We start from the raw sequence: 21,826 nt of genomic DNA, 5'->3' as shown, positions 1-21,826 counted from the left end.
ACTGAGGTGATTCAGTTTGAATCATCTTACTTTCAAAGGTTAGGTGGTTTATACTCTAAATGAAGTGAGGAAGATTTTACTTAATGCTGAACATTAATCCCTTAGCTTTCATGATTAAAGTATGACAAGTGTGAGTATGTGCATGATGACCAATTGCAGTTGCACAACTTGAGTGCAGTGTTAGAAAGTTTCAATTTCTTACTAAAGGAAGTAAATGAATTAATACCACAGTGTAAAAACACTCTATGCAGGTCGTTGGTCTAAATTTTACTAAGGTAGCACGACTACCTGGTGAATGAACGTGACAACTCAAGTTGAACGATAATGTTGCTCTGTAACTGCTGGATGTATAAATAAGCAGCTTTTTCTAGGAACTCATGTTCAATAAATCAACTTTTGTCAGTTGCCGTCAAGTAATTTATTGCAGGGTTAAGGTTGGACTAGCCCAACTATGATCTCAGCGCTAAAGTCCCTGCATATGTTCAATTCTAAACAAAAGCACTGGATGCTATCCATGCTACCCCCTCATGAAACACAAACACAGAATGAGTGAATTACATTTTTCTTTATTCAATAAAGTTATCACATAAACTCCAAAACAAAAATAATAAAGTGTATAGCATGAACATGTTTAATATATGTTCAAATCAAGTGCCATGATTTGATCAGCACATATCAGTCATAATAGACTTTCACAGTCTTGAGTGATATTTCCAATGTCATTTTCATAGAAAAAGAGGTTAACGGTCACTATAAGAAATCACAGTAGAAGAAGAAATAGCTTAATATGAGCATCAGTCCAGACCCTCTAACTATTTCTTTGGAGGGTGAATAGGTTTAGATTACAGTCCCTCCTCATGAACTGCACTGCAGCTCTGTGGACAACTGACACTCATGGTCTTCCCTGACCAAAGCACCTGAAAAATTAAATGCTCCAAACAGAGCATGTTATAGAGTGAATAAAGCCAAAGACAACATCGGCAATACGATGCAATCCTTGCTTTCATTGGTGTGTTGTTGATATGTGTTGCAAATAACAGTGATTTTTTTACATGACACAAATAATATTTATATATATTTATGTATGAAAATAAAATAATAATGATCAGTTATTAGACTAAATACATCGCTAACAATACACATAACAGGAAAGACAAAACTTCCTAACACACAAAAAAAGAGAGAAACTTTTGCAACATTTATATCACTTCTTCTTCCCACATCTTCACATATTAATGCATCATATGCAACTCTGTGAAGGGTTTCATTTAAAAAATCAGATATGTTTAATCATTAGAGCCGCAAATGAATACAGGAAGTCTGGAAAAGCAATGTAGTGTTCATAGGTCTTTGTAAGTTTAGATATTGCTCAAATAGTAAATAAAACTGTAAGAAAGATTTAGTTGTGCTGTTCCAAACCACAAACATCAGCACATTTTCTTTGCTTAAATTGTATTTTGATATTTGTTGCTGTACATAATAGCATTAATGTATACAGATGTAAGGCATTTCACAGTCAAGTGGAATCATGACATAAATCATACAAAACATCTAAAACATAACAATGAATCACAAACTTTGAAGTCAAACAAATGTGTGGGATTTACAATTTTGAACACTTGTTGACAATTTTTTTTTTTTTTAAAGCAAGATTTCTTCTCATGTCCGTTTCCTACAAGTAATCACTTGTATTACTAATCACTCTGTGAATATTACTTTTTACAAATATTTATCCGTCAGAGACCGGCCCCAGTGGTGCTTTCCCTGGAGGGGTTCAGGCTAAAAGACAGTTTCACATTGTTACAGTCTGAGGTATTGAATTGTTTCACATTAATAAAATAAAGCGGACAGAATGAGAAATGTCCACAGCAGTTTGTTTATGATTGATTATAAATACATGGTAAATTAGGAAGAAACAAAGAATCCATTTTATTTTTTGATACATTTCATTTGGTCAGCAGACTTTCATCCAACTGAACGTACTGACCGAGACATCATAAATAAATAAAGTAAGTTAAAGTGATCAACAGTGTGCAGTATTCCTGGTTTATTCTCTACAGTCTACAATGTTTTGGTCCTGTGCCACTATGGCATTTTTTTTTTTTACATGTTCATAATACATGTAAATGAATCACATTCTTCAGAAATCACATGAGCAATGTTAAAAAAATGGCCCCTAGAACAGAAGTATCATGATAATTGTTTAGATATTTTGAAAAGTAAATATTTGTGTGTGTATTATTGTTTTGAGAGAACATAATCACACTTTGATTTTAACTGTTTACGCTTGTCTTGGAGCACAGAATCACATGTACGTAGAGTTTCCTGGCATGTAGTGATTAAATGTTCAGTATAATCAATTGGCAGGAAGGAACGTTTTGGAAAGTAGATTCTTTCAATGAAATGTATAACAACACTTCAGAATCTATATTAAATTGGTGTAAACAGTTTGTACATATGACTGTTAATGGGAAGTTCATTAAAGCTTGTGATTGTTAATAGCAGCCTGCTCGCAAATTTTACCTTCCATGAAGTATGAAAGCCGTTTGTTTTTAAAAAACAAAATATCCACATTAAATAAAAACTAAAAAAAAAACATAACATGTCACTTCAATGTGTGAGTCTCAAAGTCACAGCATTAGACGCAAGTTCTGACTGCTTTGGTTTTGTTTTTGTTGTGACCCACTCAGGCACATCAAAATAGCACCCGTACTCTATTCTTTGTAAACCCACAGACCAGCAGTGGTGAGATGCACATCAGCGCAGATGGAGGAGCAGCATCTTAACTGGCACGTCATATGACGACCTGCTGAGCTGCAGCGACGGTGTGATCAGGACTTAAAACAGCAGCTGAGTTAGACTTGGACCTCCGGCAGCGTCGGACTAACATGAACACTGCTAGAATGACAGTGCTGAATATGAAGGAAGAACCGCAGAGGAAGAAGGTTGCTGTGTAGTTTCCTGTCATGTCTACTAACCAACCTGGAGACGGAGAAACAGAAAAAGATGTGTCATACTTCAAGTGAAAAACAAAACGCAAACATTTAGGGTGAGCGAGCAAATTTTTATTATCTGGCTCCAAGCTGAGACATAAAATCAAGGATTCAATACAATAATTTTATCCTTTTGAGTAAAGAAAAAGATGGTCTATCTCATTTGTTTATATGTGAAAAATCAAAATGACATCTTCAAGAACTGCAGTTATTGTAATAAGTTCATAAACACTTACCTCCTATTGGTGGGCTTATCAGGTAAGGGATGGCATGGAGAAAATAGACCACACCCAGAGCTGTGGTCAGGTAAACGGGGCCTACGACATCAGAGGCTACCACGGGGATGAGCGCTACGTAGGCCCCATCAAAGTAGCCGTAGAGCACAGAAAACACGACAAGGAGGGGGAATGTGTGAAGGAGTGGGAGGAAGATACAGCAGACGCCTTCCAGGGCGACCGCTAGCATGTAGGCCAGCATGCGATAGTTCTTCAGACACCTGGAGGGAAGTAAATCTATTATCAGTACTGGGATAAATATGTGTTATTTATTTTACACACACACACACACCTCCAGCCCCTACTTACTTCCTGTCAGTGATCCATCCAAAGGTGATGTTACCCACAATGCCGCTAACTCCAAATATGGACATGAGAAAGGCAGCATACTTCTGCTCCACCCCCCTACTGAGGGCATAAGGAACCAGGTAAACCACTGGAGCGCTGCAGCCGTACGCCATAAACAGGATGGACACCGAAAGAATCATGAAGTCAGGCATTACAATAAAGCCAAACTCCCCTTGGGAAATGCAGGAAAAGCAGTTACCTCTGGACGAAGTTTTTGTGTTCACCTGAGGCTCTGGAAGAGGGCTGATGGTCTTATCTAATTCAGAAGCATCTGCTGCTTCAGCTTCAGACAGTTCTGAGTCTTCTATCTTAGTATCCATGATGTCAGCCGCCTTGTTCAAGTTCATGCTTTCCACCAAGTTCAAGTCCTCGTTTGTGCTACCGTTGGCTAGCTTAGGATCTGCGAGGTTGCTGTCCCCTAGCATTGTCGCAGATAACTTGTTGCTAAATAAAATGCACTCAGCTATCTTCTTATCTGTTAACCTTGGATCGGGCTGGCTTGGTAGCAGCGTTACGTTCCCCTGACCTAGTTTGTTGTTTTCAAGTTCGCTGTTTTTGAGCGCTCCATTTGCTATGAGTAGCCCTTGAGTATAGTTTAAATGGTTCATATCCAGCTGCTTTGGCTCCGCTTCGCTGCAATCAGAAGATTCCTCGGTACTTAATTCAGTGTCTTTGGAGTCCAGCTCTGTTGTCATGCAGTCTTTCTCCACATCTGCCATATTGTTCTCCCACGTACTTTAGATGGAACAAAACAGAATAGAAGAAAATACATTGAAATGGATCAAAAAATGGAATTGGGTATATTTTAGTGCTTAAAAGTATAGTTCTAGATTTAGGGGAATAGGCTTACTTGCTTTTTTGAGATTGATACCTCTCTGATGTATGTGCATTAACTATGGAGCTAGCGCCAGGAGACGGTTAGATTAGTTTAGCATAAAGACTGGAAACAGGGGTAGATGGGGGCTAGCTTGGCTCTGTCCAAAGTTTAAAACATATCTTTTCTTGTTTGTTTGATCTGTACATGAACCAAACATTTAAACACAATAAGTTGCGGTTTTAACAGGTAACGTTGGTTACTTGTAGGACTAATTCTTCACCGGGAACAGTGACTTCTTGGAGTCTCAGCTGGTTGGGAACCTCACAGTGACAGCAATATAGATTTTGGTTTGTGTGCAGATAAAAACAAAGATCCAATGTGTTAATTACACAGCTTTAGAGGTGCTGATAGGTGTATTTATGAGCTCTGGAGAGAGCCAGGCTAACAGTTTTCCTCTGTTTCCAGTCTTTATGCTAAGCTAAGCTAATTGACTCCAAGTTCTAGCTCCGAAATTAGGGAAGTGGGAACTGTTTTTCTCATCAAATTCCCATCAAAAAGTGCATTTCCCAAAATGTCAAACTATCCCCTTAAACAATTAATTGATTAAGCAATTAGTCAATCAACAGAAATGTGTGAATCATAGATTAAATGAAAATCGGTAAATTATTAATGCTGTTAGACAAAACAACCTTGGAATTTGGTCTGGAAACTTGTGATAAGGATTTTTTTTTACATATTATAATCAAAAAAGTACGATTAGACTTATCAATAATGGAATAATCCTAAAATAAGTGGAAAGTATTATCAACTGGATGAACATCCTCAGTTAGCAGTACTCGTCTTCCCTGTAATTATCTCTGTCTATGACCTGAAAGCAAAGGGTCTGACTTACTCATCACTTCTGCTTGCTTCCAGAGGCCTCATCACAGCACCACAAACACACAAGTTGGAAACGAATCCTCCCAGGACGAGCAGAGCTCCTCTCCAGGAGTAATGCTCTATAAGCATTTGGACTACAGGAGCCAGGATGAAGGTCCCGATGCCACTACCTGGAGATGAGGTGAAATTAGATTTGATGGGATGAAATGGAGCAAAGAGAGTAGAGGAGAAGAAAAGAGAGGAACTTAAAAACAAACTATAGGAAAGCGCAGAGGAAAGCAGTAAAAGAAGTCAGGTGGGAAGAAAACTGAAAAAGGAAAACATGGGAGTGGAAGAGAGGAGATGGGAAAGTAAGGTGTAGATGACAAGAAAACAAAGAAACAGGTAAGTAAAAATGTCACTACCAGACAGGGCGATGCCATAGGCCAGAGCTTTCCTCTCATTGAAGTACTTCCCCACCATCGCTACAGAGGGTGTGTAGCTGAGAGCAAAGCCAAGACCTGTAAAGGATGAATAAAGGGGTTTTGGAGTTTGGCAAAACCTGCCAAATGTTGCAATATGACTCTAAACGGAGGTTGTTTGGTAGACAAAAAGGATATGACATCTTAATGTGTGTGGTGTTGAGATGTAAAACATTAAAGAGTCAGACCGTCATATCTACAGGAATATAGACTGTATAATGTGAAACTTTAGGAGTCTGACAGTCTTGACTCACTAAGTTGTTACCTGATGTCAATGAACCAGTGGATGTGAAATAACTTAAAACTAAATGAGCACAAAACAGAAATATTACCGACTGGACCAAAACCTAAAAGGGATTTATTGCTCTGCAGAATGAGACACCTGTCTAAAAAAACTAAATCAGAACTATCAGCTTGGGTGTAATTTTAAACTCTGAATTAAATTGTGACACTCACATAAATTCTATCACAAAATCACCTCAGTAACATTGCAGAAAAACTCATTCACATCTTCATCTCTAGTAGAATTGACTACTGTAATCCACTTTCTACCGGACTCTCCAAAAACTCAGTAAAACAACTACAGCTCATCCAGAACTTGCTCCCAGTTACTTAATGTTTTTAATGGTTTACAAAGCATTAAATAGCTTATCCCCAGCCTATATTGCAGAGCTACTAAAGCCACATGTCCCAGCCCATACCCTTGAGTCCTCTAATACCACCGCCGCTGCTCTCACAGTGTGGCATCCATAAAAACAGCGGGGGCGCAGCATTCTCTGCTTACGCACCTAAAATGTGGAACACCACAGCAGAGATTAAAGAGGCCTTAACCTCAACGAGCACTTTTAAAAGCCGAGTATAAACCCACCTATACAACCTGGCCTTCAATTAACTTCCTCATCAACATTTATTTATTTATGTTTATTGTACAAGTGCATTTAAATTGATTATTTTTAATGTCTTTTTAATGTTTTTCAAATGTGTACAGCACCTTGAGTTACAACCACTGTATAAAAAGTGCTACACAGATAAATAAACTTAAAACTTGAGTCAGATGGGGTAGTTTTAAAGAATATTTTAACACTAAAAATATTTTTGAGATGTTAACACATTCGTATAAGTAAGACAATCTCGCTTTGGATATATGCTGACAATTTTGAGGTAAAAAAAAAGTTTACACTCCAAACTGGTTGAGTGAAGTTCGGCTCTATCTGTGCTATTCTTCAAACCAACTGAGGTGCTACTGATCTAGCCTCACACACAGCAAGACCCCTGACTCCTCTAATGCATTTGGTGGAATTTTAAATTTGTGCAGGAGGTGAGGACAGTTTAAGATCGACTATAAAATGGTAGACACTAGGTCTACACGTCTAGCTGCAAGGGATGCATTCAATATCTGGCTAAAAGCCTGGTAAGCAAGTAGGAAGATTGAACCCAGATACACCATTATGAGGATGAATGGCTCGCCAGTCACTACACCTCCCTGCTGTCCTTAACTCTTAACTCTTGATATATTTGACACATACTTGTGATTTGAATGTTTTGGTCTTGTAGCCATGAAAGTGAGCAGAAACATTCACTTGACCTTGACTGTCTCATGTTTATTCAGTTGAAACATGCAACTTTTCCTAGTAGTTAAAGTCTTAAAACATTTATAAAATACTTACCAATGTTTCAAAGACCAAAGACTCTTTTAACCATCTGGATGAAAAAAAAAAATTGTCTGCTGCACAATGAACCTGTTTCCCCAAGTTGCAACTCTGTTTTTTTGCTTCTATCTTTGTTTTGATTCGGAAACAGAGACCCAGGAAATGGGTTAAAAATCTTTTTTGTCATTCAGGTGACATCATATCTTTTCATCCAGATTAGAAGAGTCTTTGAGGATTCTGGAAATACCTTGATAACAAAGTAACGGTTGGATAATTATCTTATAGTAAAACTGATGTTACATCTGTGGCCCAAATGTAAATACATGGGAGGCACAAACTACAGCAGATGTAATGTATGACCCAATCATCATCAGATCTGTATCAACCCTCAATCATTGTGTTCTTTTGTTTTGGATTGGTGCTGTGGAGGTTAGATATTATGCACTGTATACAATATGATGGAAGATACATGAGCGTGCAAGCTGTCATAACAGGTGCCTGTGTACCTGTCATGATGCCCATGGAGCCATAGAGGTACTCGAGACTGGAAGCGAAGGAGCTTAGGACCAGACCAGTGGAAGCCAACACACCTCCCAGGATCACTGTAGTTCTGATGGAGAGACGGCTCCCAAGGAAACCACCCAGAGGAGCTGAAAACACAGTTTGTGTGAGTTTACATTAATTTCACCGTCTGTTACCAGAGTAGATCATTTTTGGCTGCATCATTTCCTTATTCTGACTATGCTTTACTCAATATGGTAAACATGTTTTTATTAATACACCAAGTAAATGTCTACCAATCAGTGGACTAATGAAAATAGTGAAAATGTTCAAAAATCTTTCAATGTTAATATTCCTTGATCTGCACCAAAAACTGAACTGATCTTTGACTCCTTGTTTAATTTCAATCAAATAAATTAAAATATGTTGTTAGATAAAATACAGACAAAAAGGACAAAAATCTTTTAAATAAAAATGTGTTTATACTGTATTAAGATGCATACTTTTACTGTATATGTTTGCGTCTGCCTCACACACTGCTTTTCACCAACATTTTTAGTTTTTGCATTGCTGAATCTACTGCAGCATTAATCTGACTGCAGATACTACTGCTGATGGCCTTACCACATAACATGGTGGTGGAGTCAACAAGACTGTGGATCCAGGCGGTGGTGGAATAATCCTTATCAAAGTGCAGCTGGAACTCCACAAAGAACATGGAAACACATCTGGACACAGAGACAGGGGGGGGGGGGGGGGGGGGGAGTTTGGACTCAGTGCATTTTCATGTCATAATGATAAATGATTTTACTTTTTAGGCTCGCTGATGCAGCACAATAATGGTCATAGTATCACTTTTAATAACGACATAAACTGATGATGCTGGGTGTGGTAAGAACATGGCATGGTTTCCTTTATAACATCTTTAAAACAGATCTGTTCAGGTAGTCATTAAAGGGTACAGAATGTGACAGCTGATATCAATGAGCTGATGAAAGATTATCTGATATGAGACAGGGTCTGACATAACTGATGGCCCGATTGCCTGATGGCCTGATTGCCTGATGGGCTGGGGCCAGTATAAGTTTATGCAGGGCAAGCTGATTTGCCAGACACTGGCCAGTCATAGTCATGGGTATACAGTTTAGGACAAGGGGAGGACATTTATCTTCGTTTGATAACGTTAAAAGTAAAGTTAAGCTTTGGTGTCAGTTTCCCAATTGATTCTAAAAAAGACGACAGAAAAAAAGAGCACAAGTGAGTGATCGAGTGGTGGTAGAGAGAAATAACATGTTATTTTCTAATTGTTTCACATCAGTTATGCTCTAAAGCACCAATAAATAAACTTAAGACACTCTACAGATGATTTACTGTGGAGACAGGCGCTGCGTTTCTCCTTTTCATTCAGTCATTACAGTTCAGCTCCAAGTTCTTTCTCTCGCTGTTCTTTCTTAACGAGCACAGTTGTGCAGATCTCTCAGCACTTTCTGTCGCTGACACAAGAGTTTATTATCAAGGTCATCCATATTCACTGAAATGTTATTACCATAAATTCTGTTCTCCTCTTCCTTCGTGTTCCATACTCTCTGCCTTTATACCTACATTTATACACCATTCATTTTCTGATCCAATATGTGCCTAATTTTATATATATGTTTGTGTAATATATCAACATTACATATCCATAACCACAGGAAAACAACCAAATCTAAAGGGAACTTCACTGTTATACATATTATGTACACCATGAATAAATTACCAAAATTATGGAAAAGTTATTTTCATTTTTTTGGCTGCTGGGCCAGTGAAAATATACAAGAGACCAGTAAAGCTCTGATGTACTGGCCAAGTGAACCAGTGGAAAAAAATCATTGGACACTGTGAGACACTTGTTCATCTTGCCCTGCACACATCGGTGTGGTCTGTAGTCTGGCGGACTGTTTGTTTGCGTTGCATTTTGAGCCTTGATGTGATGTAACAATCATTCGGTCATTAAGATCCTATTAGGTCTCAGTGGCCCTGACAGAGGTGATAAATTACAGCTGATTGCGGTGTTTTATCATTTTATGCCTGTCATTAATATCCACCAATGTGCAGACCTAAGTGCTCTGTACTCCTTGACCTTATCTTTTACAACTCTCATTGTCTGTTATGTAACTGGTCTTATGGTGTCTAACCAGGGCAGAGCGGACCTTTGTGAGGGTTGAGGCAAAGGGGGAAAATAAGGTAGCGACTAATCACTTCCCACAGTTCACATTCAAATTATTATCACCATGTTCTTCTTACTATCTCTTCATCTTCATGTGCAAACATGCCGTCCTTGGACATACAGAATTGCCAAGATGTTAATTCTTGAGCAGGTTAAATGCAGAAGCCAGCGACAAAGTGAATCTAGAGAGGTCTGACAAACAGTGGAGTGATCTGTTTAGCAACTTTATAACCGTAAGATTTTACTCATTTATTGATCATAGATTAGAATCTTAGATTAGAAGTTAACGATTAAGAAATATAGAGAGAGCTACTGTATGAAGGTAGATTAGATTTTGTATTTTGTGTTGCATTTTTTCCAGAATGAGCATATGGTTAAATATATAATGGAAAAAAAATCTAAAAGCAGTCATATATTCAAGAAACTAAATTAACACATTATCCAGGATTTCCCTTTCAATGAGGTCTCATCACTGTATCACAAACTGTAAAATCATTTCTGATCTCTATAAACCTCCTGACCATTTCCTCCAGCGAAAGGGTCACATTTGAAAATAGTTTCTTCATCAATACAATAAATAAATAAATGTCAGAGCGAAATTTTGTACTTTTTACTTAATTTACAAAATTTATCATCAGAGTAAGATTTTATACACAAAACATGTGATGGTGTCAAATCTTTTATTTCTTTATTTAATGCTAACTGTTTCCAGTTACCCATCATGCTCCACTGAAACAAACTAAATGGTCATTGAAAGTGTGTTTATAAAAATGAATCATATTTTTGAGGTGCTTTCCTCCCAAGTTATTTGAATTTGAAATAAGTTCAAGACTAGCAGCTTTAATTATTTTTTTCCCTTTTTTACCAACTTTGGAGCGCCCAATTCCCTATGCATTGTGTCCAGCTTTAACGAGACAATCCCTCACCAGCTCCTCACCCCAAACCAGACCAGTTGTGCTCAAGAGGTACTGCTTCCTAGAACTGTCTGTCTGTAGTGGTTGGTGAGAACTTGGTCCCTGAACCACCTGTGCATTTGCGTTTCCGAATGAATTTTATGCAAAAACTGCACTGGCAAGACTGTATTATTTCCACAGTTAAATCCAAAAAGTGTGTTTATATCCTATTGACCTTTTCAGGGAAAAAATAAAACTAAAAAGGCGGAGAAAATAAAATGTCAGCTGAGTTGTGAGGGCAATGTGCTGGCTGTACAAAGTTGGTTGTTGGCCAGTTGGAAACATGGAAACATCTCAGCAGGATTTCAAAGTCTTAGTGGAAAAAAAGAAAACATTGCTGCTAAAACAGGTTAGTGGCTTAAAACTTTAAATAGAGTGGGAATGGAGTCTTGCCAAGTAATAATGTAGAGGTGTTAATGATCAAAGTTAAGAACATGGAGCCTTGATAAGTACAGCTATACATACCAGAACTGAAGGCCACACAATACTACACATCCAGAAGCTACAAATCTCTTTGTGCAGGTAAAGTCACAATCTGTGGACTTTAATCTAACAGGTGTATACAGCTGTAAACCAGAAAATTCAATTCTGTATCTCATATGGCTCCAGATATTTTGTTTTTTTACATTTAAAATGAGATAAAGGATGTTTCTCTCCCAATGAACTCATCTAACAGTAAGTCAGTCATTTCTGTCAAACGTGGAAGACCTTGTTGATTAGTGGTGTAAAGTGCACATTACATAACCGCAAAGTCCTGGGTTTGGATCCCTTACATCTTTTCCTTTTGTCTTTCCTACTCACCTTTGTGAGACTAGGGCTGCAACTAACAAGATTAATATTTTTATTATCGATTAATCACTTTGTCCTTAAAATGTCAGAAAATAATGAAAATGCTGTTATCATTTCTTATTTTGTCCAACCAAACAGTCCAAAATCCAAAATATGACACAAAAAAAGCTTCAGATCTTCACATTTGAGAAGCTGCAACCACCAAATATTTGGCATTTTTCCTTAAAAAACATTTGAGTATCAAAATAGTTACAGATTATTTTTGTCGGTTGACTGCAGCTCTACTGAAGACAATAAATGCCATTAAATATTTAAAATATACAACATGTCTATGTGCATTTAATTTGAATTTTTACACCTTGAAAGTGAGGACCTCACACACACACACACACACACACACACTCACCTGGTAACTGCGCGGATGCAGATGGAGGCGAGGAAGCAGCCAGCGACGATCATCCAACCCCAGCCGCCTTCCGGAGGGGTCACGACCTTGGACGCCCTCTTGCCTCCCTCGACCTTCTCCTCCTTGGTGACTGCCATTGCTCCAGCCAATCACAAGGCAGACTGGCACCAGTAGCCCCTCTCTCTGTTGCAAGGAATGCTGGAGGTCAGAACCCAGTTCCTCAGTTTTGTACTTTCGTTTCTAAATGTACAGCACTTTTCATCGGCTGGACTTTTCTGTCAACGCTGCATTGAGTTTATTTGGACCTTGAAGATCTTCAGGAGCTTTTCTCCATTTATGTCTGTTCCTTCCTGGTCTTCTTCTTCCTCAGTCACTGAGAAAACAGACACCACAACAGGCAGAATTTCATTAAGTACAGTCAGAGCTTGTCATCTTCTTGCATTTCTTGTCCATTCATCTATTTTTCTGGATGTAAAAAATTAAATTCTTTACGTGTTTTGCTGATTTCAAAGCACAAATTGTGTCTAAATTAGCTTTACATGGGCTATGAAGTAACATATATTTGGTAGATTATTTCCCAGATGAAACTTTAATCCTTTACATCAGGTGACAGTAGTTTAGAGCTGCACTGCTGTAGAAACACGCCTCTGCATCTGCAAGTCTAAAAACATGCATGGATATTGTTCACAGATTTTCAAACAGGTGTCGTCAAATATATAATATTAATGTATCAAGTAGAAGGCAGTTCCACATTTAGCAAACCAGAATAAATAGCAGAGGAAGTATAAGTCATGGTTGGGGTTTGGGGTGTAAAAGTGAAAGATTGTGCTCTTGGTTAAAAATAAAAAAATGTCAACACTGACTTCAAGTCTCAATAAGTATTTAAGTAGATCCAGTCTACACGAATGTAAACTATTACTATTGCAAATTAGTTGTGGATGTGAACATAACAGGAGATAAAGTCACCAAGATACATCGGGTACATTGTTCCCATTGTGTAAAGACTTTTGGGATGGGGGAGTCCTGTGAGCAGAGGGTGATATTCTGTTTCCAGCTCACCAAAAGCAACAAAATACTGGGACAAAGAGTCGGATGCTGTAACAAACAGTCCTGGAGAAGGAGTTCACATACAGGCTCTCTGCCACATTTGGAATAAAGTAACCAAGTAATGTGAAGGTCACAAACAAAGACAGAAGAACCAGGAACACCTGTTTAATTGTGTTTGTTTGTCACAATGAAAATGTTATGTATTCCAATAAAGAAATTGCAGTTTGCTGACAACGTGGCAATTTCAAAATGGTTTCCTTCAAAATTCAAATTCAAATACATCATTGCATTTGTTTGGAATCAGCAAACCAAGAAGTGGGTATTTGGTATGAGCGGTGATAGCAGCTACGGCTGAGCAGACACTTCCCACAGAAACTGGATTAATGTGTTTAAACCTTGAACCAAATTTAAACTTCACTAAAACTTCATCATCAAGAAATTCCAAGGAAGAAAATTCCACTTTAGCACCAAAATCCCAACAAATAACTTGTCTCACAACACTGTCGTTTGCCAACCAAAAGAGAAGGAATTTTAGCAGTTTTCTTGTTAGGCTTATCACTATGAACTTGGAACTTTCTGGGAAAACTAATGTGAATAGACGTCATTTTCCATTTTCAACTTATTTTAGACATGTTCTCAGTCTGCAAATACGTCCTGCTGCAAGATGACCAAAAGTGAATAATATGCTGCATGTGATAGCTCTCATATCTCTGCTTGTTTTTTTTTTTTTTTCTTCGTCATGTCTGTGGCTGAAACAGTGGAGAGCACTACTGATCAGCCTGCTGTATAACATCATGCAAAGAAAACAAAACAAAAACCAAACCAACTGGCCCAGCTGCTTTGACAGCACTGTCAAAGGAAAGATTTCTTAAAGCTGGATTGTGTGTGTTTAAAACCTAGCAGTATACAGAAACACAATGTACTGACACCAAACGCTTGACAAAAGATAGTAATTGCAGACAGCTTGTTTGACGGCCTTCAAGCTCCACCCACTTACTTCCATCTCACAAAGCAAATGTTCTCACTCCTCACTGACCAGGAAAAACGTCTTTTTTTTCCCCACTGTTATGAAACAGGACACCAAACAGTAACGTTGATATTTTTGCTTGTCGAGACAGATATTTAATCTTACAAACTAACAGAGAAGGATTCATCTGTACTCCAAAGCTCTCACATCATCTTCTACGAAGTCCGCACAACATCTGGCCTATAAAAAGTTAGTACATGTACTATTCGGCACAAAGGAAGCTCTGTCCAAAGCATTTTGCAGATTGAAGGTTACAAAGATTGACTGACCAGAGACACAACATTTGAGTGTACTAGTTCGCTACCTTCCAAGCAAAGAAGGTCAAGAAAGTTAACAAGCTTTAATGAGAGTGCTGGGCCTCTTGTGCCTGCGGAAATGGTACAAATCTGCAGCTCTTGCCTACCAGAGATCTTCTGGGTTGTTTATGGAAGGGTCTCACATATCGGTCCCCATCTGAGTCCTGCTTTATATCACTAACTTAAATAAAGCCTACACCAATATGTTGTAGAGCTACTGATGACATTACACCATAAACATCACTTAAAGTTACCCAAATTCACCTTTTTGCAAGACTTGCAGCGGTTTTTGTATGCATGTTGCTAGACTGCTAATAACAGTTATTTTCAATATCGATTCATCTGACAATTATTGTCTTAATTAATCGTTTGGTCTATAAAATGTCCAAAAATTTTGAAGAATGTCAATCGCTGTTTCCCAAAGCTTGAGGTGAAGTCCTCAAATGGCTTGTTTTGTCCCAGCCAAGATATTCAGTTTATGATCAATGAAGACGAAAGAAACAAGAAAATATTAATTTGTATTATATTATAAATTGATGTAAGAGGCTGGAACTACAGAATTTAAAAAATGACTAAAAACAATAACTAGTTGGCAATTAATTTTCTGCAGATCAACTAATCGATCAATCAACTCATCATTGCAGCTCTACATGTAGCCACTATTTGACAGTGAGACAGACAGCTTGGCCCTGCCCCACCTGTCCCCTGTTAAAGTGGACAAATTACATGTTACAGGTCTTTGGCTCCGGAAACATTTCTGTAGTTTTATGCATCAAATTGGAATTTGGTTTGAATGCAAGGCTCGTTAAGTTTAAATAAAAGCTCATTTCTGTGTGATGATGCCGCAAAACAGCCGTGTAATCATCTTATGGTTAAAGAGATTTCTGGCTTACAACAGGTTCAGACAAATGTGGTCCAAAACCAGATCAGAAGACAGAGCCACAGTTTCTGCAGAGCTGGAAGTGTTTCAATGTATCTGTGAATTTTCAGGTTAGATCCCGGCTCATTTGATTATGACGCCCTGAGGCTAAAAGCTCCACCCACTTGGCTCACCCCTTAAATGTGTCTCAAATGCTTATTAGTGCAAAACAGAGGCAGTGGAGTAGTGAAACAGTATGTGTTTCCATTTGAAAAGCTCAGTCCTTCTCACCAGCTGTGCTGTGTTTGCATTTCAGCCACTTGGTCTGATTTGGGCCGTTACAAGAACTCAATCAGGCAAAAGCTCAAAGAATCTATGGGCAAACAAGCTGCGTGTGTGTGTGTGTGTGTGTGTGTGTTGATAAGAGGGTTGGAAAGGGCAGTGACCTCATCTACAGAACAGCAATCCTTCAAATAGAAAATAAAACAGTAAAAGAAACAATGGAAAGCTTCTTTCAAACATAAAAAGAGCGTAAAAATATAAATAAGAACAGTCAGATCCGCTCTTTTGAAACCGCCCTCACGCACCCGGCCAAAGGTTTCCGAGCAGCTTCTATTGCTTCGTCATCTGTTGCTCTGAGGGGTTATCACGCCAAACTAACATGTCGTAAAGTTTGCATGTGGGGGTGTGTTATGTCGATTGACAGCGTGTGTATCCTACTTCACCAACAGAACATTTTCCTGCCGCTGCAAAGTAAACTGGCACTGAGCCATGAAAACGGCCGAGCTCATGCAGATTTCACTGTAAGCTGTCACTTTCAAACAGCAACAAGAGTTTAGACGTACTGTAATTGTTTACACATGCATACATTTTCATTCAGAATGGGCTAAACAAATGTCCAGTTAGTCTCAAACACGGACAGAGACCATCAGCCATCTGTGTATGACATTCATTTGAAATCCTATATCAAATTCTTGCATGCATACATGTTTCATATTCATCATTTATTTTTATTATGATCAGAGTTATTTTCTGTGTTTTGTTGCAGAATGAGATGTTTTTGTGTTTTGTTCTGGGTGCTAGAAACAGTACCAAAGTGCATATATAATAGGCTATTTAAGAATGGATTCACTATTTTTCAAGTCTGTCTTAAACAATAGTGAGGTGCCCAAATTAACACTGAAATAGGTTTTTCTTGTCATAATCATTCCTCCTGCTCATACTGACCATTAGAAGATCCCTTCATAATGTACTCACAGTGTAAGTGATGGGGGACAAAATCCACAGTCCTTCTGTGCAAAAATGTATTTAAAGGTTTATCTGCAGCTAATATGAAGCTTCAGCCGTCCAAATGAGTCAAATCAAGTAGATATCTTTCAACGTTACAGTCTTTTTAGTGCCAAAGTCCCTCTTTTTGTTACTATACTTCCACCGCAGCTCAACAGGGAAACACTGTCTGAGGAAACACAAAGAGGGAATTTGATGCTAACAAGTCTGTAAATATGGCAGATATCCACTTGATGTGACTAACTCAGGCTGGTGAAGTCTCATATAAGCTTCACATAAACTTTTAAATGCATTTTTTTTTTACACAAAATGTCTGTGTGGACACACTGTGGATTTTGGCCCTCATTACATTGCATTACATTACATTGGAAACACATTTGAAGGGGATCTTTAAATAGCCAGTATGAACAGGAGGAATGCTTACAGCGAGGAAAATCTCTTAAGTGTTCATATGGGCACATGAGTGCTTTTTTAAGACAGACTTGAAAAATTGCAAATCAATCCTTTAAGTATGAAACTATTCAACAAGGTAAAAAAAAAAGTTTTAAACAGTTATTAATACTTATTTACCAGAATAAAACAAAAATGTCAAAACAAGAGTTTAAAGCAGAAAGTGCAGTGATATGAAAGAGACACAAACAATAGATTGTGGCTAAAGAGAGAGAGAGAGAGGGAGGGAGAGAGAGCAATCACTGCAAGTCAAACAAGATAAAAACAAAGCAAAAAAACAAAACAAAAAAAAAAACAAAAACGAGAAGTGTGTTGACTTACATCAGTTTCCATCCGGTTTCTGCTCCTCTGTTTCAAAGCTTCGTGGCTCAAGTCTTCAGCAGAAATACACAAAAGCGATTTGAAATGTTAACAAAGGAAGTTTTCCTGCAGCCGTTCGTCCTGCAAACATCCGAAGGTGCTCTGCAACACGGCTGAGTCCGCAGACTAATATGAGCTGTGAGAGAGAGGGGAGGAGGAGGAGGAGGAGGAGGAAGAGGAGGAGAGGTCCTTTAATATTCCCACAAATGTGTCAGTGGTTATCAATAGTACATTTTTGTCCCCCTAATTAATTTATTGGTATCTTTTATTACTAACTATTCCGTCATTATGGGTTATATGGACCCTGTGCAGCCTGGTACAAAAGAGCACAGTAATTAATAGCGACTTAATCTGATTTTGATATTGTTTTATCTCCTGTGGTAAAGATAATGCGCCTGTGAAATTTCTACAGAGGCTTCAATGTTTCTCTAGAGCTTTTTTTTTTTTTTACCTGATATATTTTAAGGAGCCAAAAATATAGCCTAACGGTAACTGAATACATAAATAAATGATAGTTAAGTTACTTAAATAAGTAGAAAGAAACATAAGTACTTTAAAGACAGTTTTGTTTTTACCTCCTATCAGTTAAAATAAATTAAATTTTATTTTTCTTTCAGGTGCTGCTCATTTCATTTTTCAGGTGCTAGTACATGCTACCCAGCTACCTAACGTTAGCTGAAACGAACATAAAACTACACTAGCCAGTGAATGAATATTATATTCATCTAAACACCACATAAAGTTACTGCTGTATCACCGTTAAACTCTTTTAGCAGTGGCTAAAGCATTTTAACTGGTAAACAAATGCTAACAAAGTTAGCTGCGATGAACGTTAACTGATGAACGTTAGATATGTTGAACGTTAGCTGGTGAACGTTAACTGGTGTAACGTTCCCTTAACTGATGAACGTTAGCTGCAGCTAGGTAGCTAGCTGAAATAGTTTCTGCCTTTGTGTAATGACATATTCAGATATATTATTGACTCGTGTAGTAAACTTACACTGTCTTTTTGTTGGTTTTAGGACTTATGGCTTGTGTTTAGTCAGTGACTTAATGCAAAATGACCTGAGCCTTTATGTAATGATATCTTGCAGTTAATATTCAGGTAGGCCTAAATCTTTGCTATTTGCTATTGAAATGTAATTTACAGCAGTCACATCTTTGTCTTCTTCATTGCATTGTATTTGAAGCTCCCTCAAACTTAGAAATGTCACTAACTAATTTTTAGTCCTTTAAAAAAAACAGGCTCACAATTTTTCAAGTCTGTCTTAAAACAGTCAGGTGTCCATATATTATTACTGAAAGAGGTTTGTAAGTGATGGAGGCCAAAACCCACAGTGTGTCCACACAGTCATTTTGGGTAAAAATGCATTTAAAAGTTGATCTGAAGCTTATATGAGGCTTCAGCGGTCTGAGTTAGTCATATCAAGTGGATATCTGCCACATTTACAGTCTTTTTAGCCTCAAATTCCCTCTTTGTGTTTCCTCGGACAGCGTTTCCCTAGTAAGCTGCGGTGGAAGCATAGTAACAAAAAGACGGACTTTGGCATTAAAAAGACTGTAATGCTGAAAGATGTCTATTGATTTGACTAATTTGGACAGCTGAAGCTTCATATTAGCTTCAGATAAACTTTAGAATACGTTTTTGCACAGAAGGACTGTGGATTTTATCCCCCATCACTTACATTGTAAGTGCATTATGAAAGGATCTTCTATTAGTCAGTGTGAACAGGATTACAGCAAGAAAAAATATGTTTAAGTGTTCATTTGAGGACCTGAATATTGCTTTCTTTTCTTATACAGGTGAGTAAAGAAACATACAGAACACGTATCTCATCCAGTTTTAGTTTTATTCCTTTTTAGAAAAAAAAAAAACCTCTTCACTTCAGTACATACACATTGCACAAGGCAGAGAGCCTTTTTTCTTTTAATTTTTTTTTTTTTTTTTTAACCCTTTCTTTTTTCAAGCCGGAGTTAAAAGCAGCAGCAGAACTGACGCCAACAACCAGCACTGGGCTTCCCAAAACCTTCACACCCAGATCCAGATCACAGAGGAGCCAAGGTGAACAACCGGCACTGAAATCCAGCAGACAGAAAACAGGCACCTGGACTGAAGTGACCAAGAGCATCAAACCAAGTTCAACACTTAAAAGTGTAGAGGAAAAGGTCTGATCTGACTATATTTCCCCTTAAAAAGGACTTTTAATTCAGTTTTCAATCATCATTCAGAATATGTATGAGTTATTTACGAGTTATTTTTGAATCAAAGTCAAATGGACCAGGGGAAATATTAAAGTAGGTAATGCATGTAAACGTGGGCTAACAATGAATAGCAGAACGTTTACACAATCACAGAAAAATGTATCTAGCCCTAATGAGGTTTCACCAATATGATACCACATATAAGTTAACACAGGTCAATAAAGCATTACTAATACTATTGATCATTCATCATTTATTTAAAGTGATAACAGCTGTGGAGAAAAGAGGTTTGTCTTGATGCGTTTTCTGTCTGCTTTGGGATAAATGAGATGCCGAGCCGTGTTTGGGGAAACCTGGCCCTGAACAGATGAAACAACTTTATCAACAGACAGATTGCTGGTGTAGAATATATCATATTAATATTATTTACAAAATCTCTGTACAATCAAATACACAAGGGTGAAAAGGTCTTTCCTGCTTGTCAAGCATTCCAGAAGACAGTTTAGAGGCTGGATGTGTTTTTGCAACAGGATGTTTGACAAGATTAAGAACCTCTGAGGAAATCCCTTCACGTTTAGCAAAGTGGGGTGAAAAACATTAGACAAGCAAAAGGGTCACAAGGGCACAAGGAACAACATTATGTCACTTGGACTAGTGCGCAACATGAGGTTTAATTTGCAACAAGATACTTTTAGCCATCCTGAAGAAAACACTGTTAAGGATAAAAATGTGACAGAGTACAACCTATTTGATATAGTGTTTGTTTTTTTTACACATTGATGTAAAAAAAAGGTGAGAATTTAGTTTAAACATACTGAACCTGGATCAATCAAGCAACAAGAAGGGTCTGCCTTTCAAAAGTAACTGTAGGCAAGTGAAAAAAGTCTCTTGTGTGACCACGTCCTTACGGTGCCACAGTGCATACGTGTTTAGCACGATTAGGGCACACAGATCACAATGATAAAACACGCTCGGTACTCCATTCCTGGATCTTAATTAGGTCTAAAACATCCTGTTGTAAACATCCACCTTTAATAGTGTTAACGACTAAATCAGCAGGACAGAACCTTCATGAGGAGAAACTCACTCCGTCAAGATTCAAACAGGATTTCTCAAGAGGGGGAAAACTAACGAGGTTGCATAATTATTTTTTCTCTAAAACATTTACAAACAAGTCAAATCAACTCTGGTAGGTTTGGAGAAGAGGTGTTTTGCTGAAAGGGACAAAGAGATAAATGGATGAGTTACTGCATAGCCTGTTGCTTAGATTTCACTATGGATGACATAACATTTGCCGTTCGGCAGCGCTTTTAAGCCAAAGCCTTTTACAGTACCGTGCAAAACATACTGATCCGAGTACAGATGGTCCCAGCGGGAAATGAACCCAAACCCTAAAATCACAACTGTTACCAAAGCAGACAAACACCCACATTGTTGACTCGTGATAACAGACGAATCACTGCTTAGAAGCTGATTTACTTAAACGACTGTATTCTTGCTTCCAACTGAGATGTAGTTACAGAAAATATTTGAAACACCTTTAAAAGTTCACAATAAAGTCAACTACAGTGCAGGATGTGATACTGCTTGATGTTGAAGCTGAAGGATTTAAATACCAGCAAGTGTGATTGATTCTGAAGTCAAAAAATACAGAAACCGCAGCAGTAGAGTACCTTAGTTAGGTCCAAAATACTGAAATTATTTGAACTCATGATATTCCCATGACAGCATGTAATACTGGCTTGGAAAAGTTTGGATAACGCTGGCCTAAATTTGCTAAATCTGGCAAGTGAGCCCTGATTTTGGAATATATTATCTCCACAAATATATACAGTAAATTGCAAAAAAAAGAAAAAAAAAAAAGGAACGTACAGTTTAAAATTAACAACTTTAAAACACATGTCATCCATATTCTGCAGAGGCCACAAATCATCTATATTTACATCTATTTCCAATAAGAGCGTGCACCAAGCAATGAACAGCTGACTGTAAAATGTTAAAACCATTGGCGGCCCAAA

At 37.9% G+C, this 21,826-nt stretch overlaps 1 protein-coding gene across 3 annotated transcripts; it reads right to left on the bottom strand.

Annotated features, from left to right (window-relative positions):
• Positions 1 to 550: 550 nt before the first annotated feature.
• On the bottom strand, positions 551 to 18,446 carry LOC121911522 (monocarboxylate transporter 12-B-like). 3 transcript variants are annotated; one of them, XM_042433084.1, is made up of 10 exons: positions 18,364 to 18,446; positions 17,568 to 17,742; positions 12,281 to 12,653; positions 8,548 to 8,651; positions 7,929 to 8,072; positions 5,717 to 5,812; positions 5,326 to 5,482; positions 3,578 to 4,351; positions 3,230 to 3,489; positions 551 to 2,982 (listed from the first exon to the last, which is right to left on the bottom strand). In XM_042433084.1, the coding sequence occupies exons 3-10, from the start codon at positions 12,415 to 12,417 to the stop codon at positions 2,795 to 2,797; spliced, it is 1,860 nt and encodes a 619-aa protein (XP_042289018.1). In that variant the 5' UTR covers positions 12,418 to 12,653; positions 17,568 to 17,742; positions 18,364 to 18,446; the 3' UTR covers positions 551 to 2,794. The 3 variants fall into 3 exon arrangements, with proteins under 3 accessions (XP_042289018.1, XP_042289017.1, XP_042289019.1); XM_042433083.1 differs by lacking the exon at positions 18,364 to 18,446 and having other exon boundaries at positions 17,568 to 17,793; XM_042433085.1 differs by lacking the exons at positions 5,717 to 5,812; positions 12,281 to 12,653; positions 17,568 to 17,742; positions 18,364 to 18,446 and having other exon boundaries at positions 5,326 to 5,568; positions 8,548 to 8,636.
• Positions 18,447 to 21,826: the final 3,380 nt, after the last annotated feature.

The sequence above is a fragment of the Thunnus maccoyii genome, chromosome 14 (genome assembly GCF_910596095.1).
Source record: "Thunnus maccoyii chromosome 14, fThuMac1.1, whole genome shotgun sequence".
NCBI classification, from domain to species: Eukaryota; Metazoa; Chordata; class Actinopteri; order Scombriformes; family Scombridae; genus Thunnus; species Thunnus maccoyii.
This window is presented reverse-complemented; position numbering and strand designations above follow the sequence as displayed.

Excerpts from the sequence above, each read along its gene's own strand:
- LOC121911522 (XM_042433084.1), bottom strand. The coding sequence starts at position 12,417 with ATGGCAGTCACCAAGGAGGAGAAGGTCGAGGGAGGCAAGAGGGCGTCC. Across the intron at positions 5,813-7,928 it reads CTCCATGGGCATCATGACAG|GTCTTGGCTTTGCTCTCAGC; the intron begins GTACACAGGCAC and ends CATCCTTTACAG. Across the intron at positions 3,490-3,577 it reads GGATGGATCACTGACAGGAA|GTGTCTGAAGAACTATCGCA; the intron begins GTAAGTAGGGGC and ends ACTTCCCTCCAG.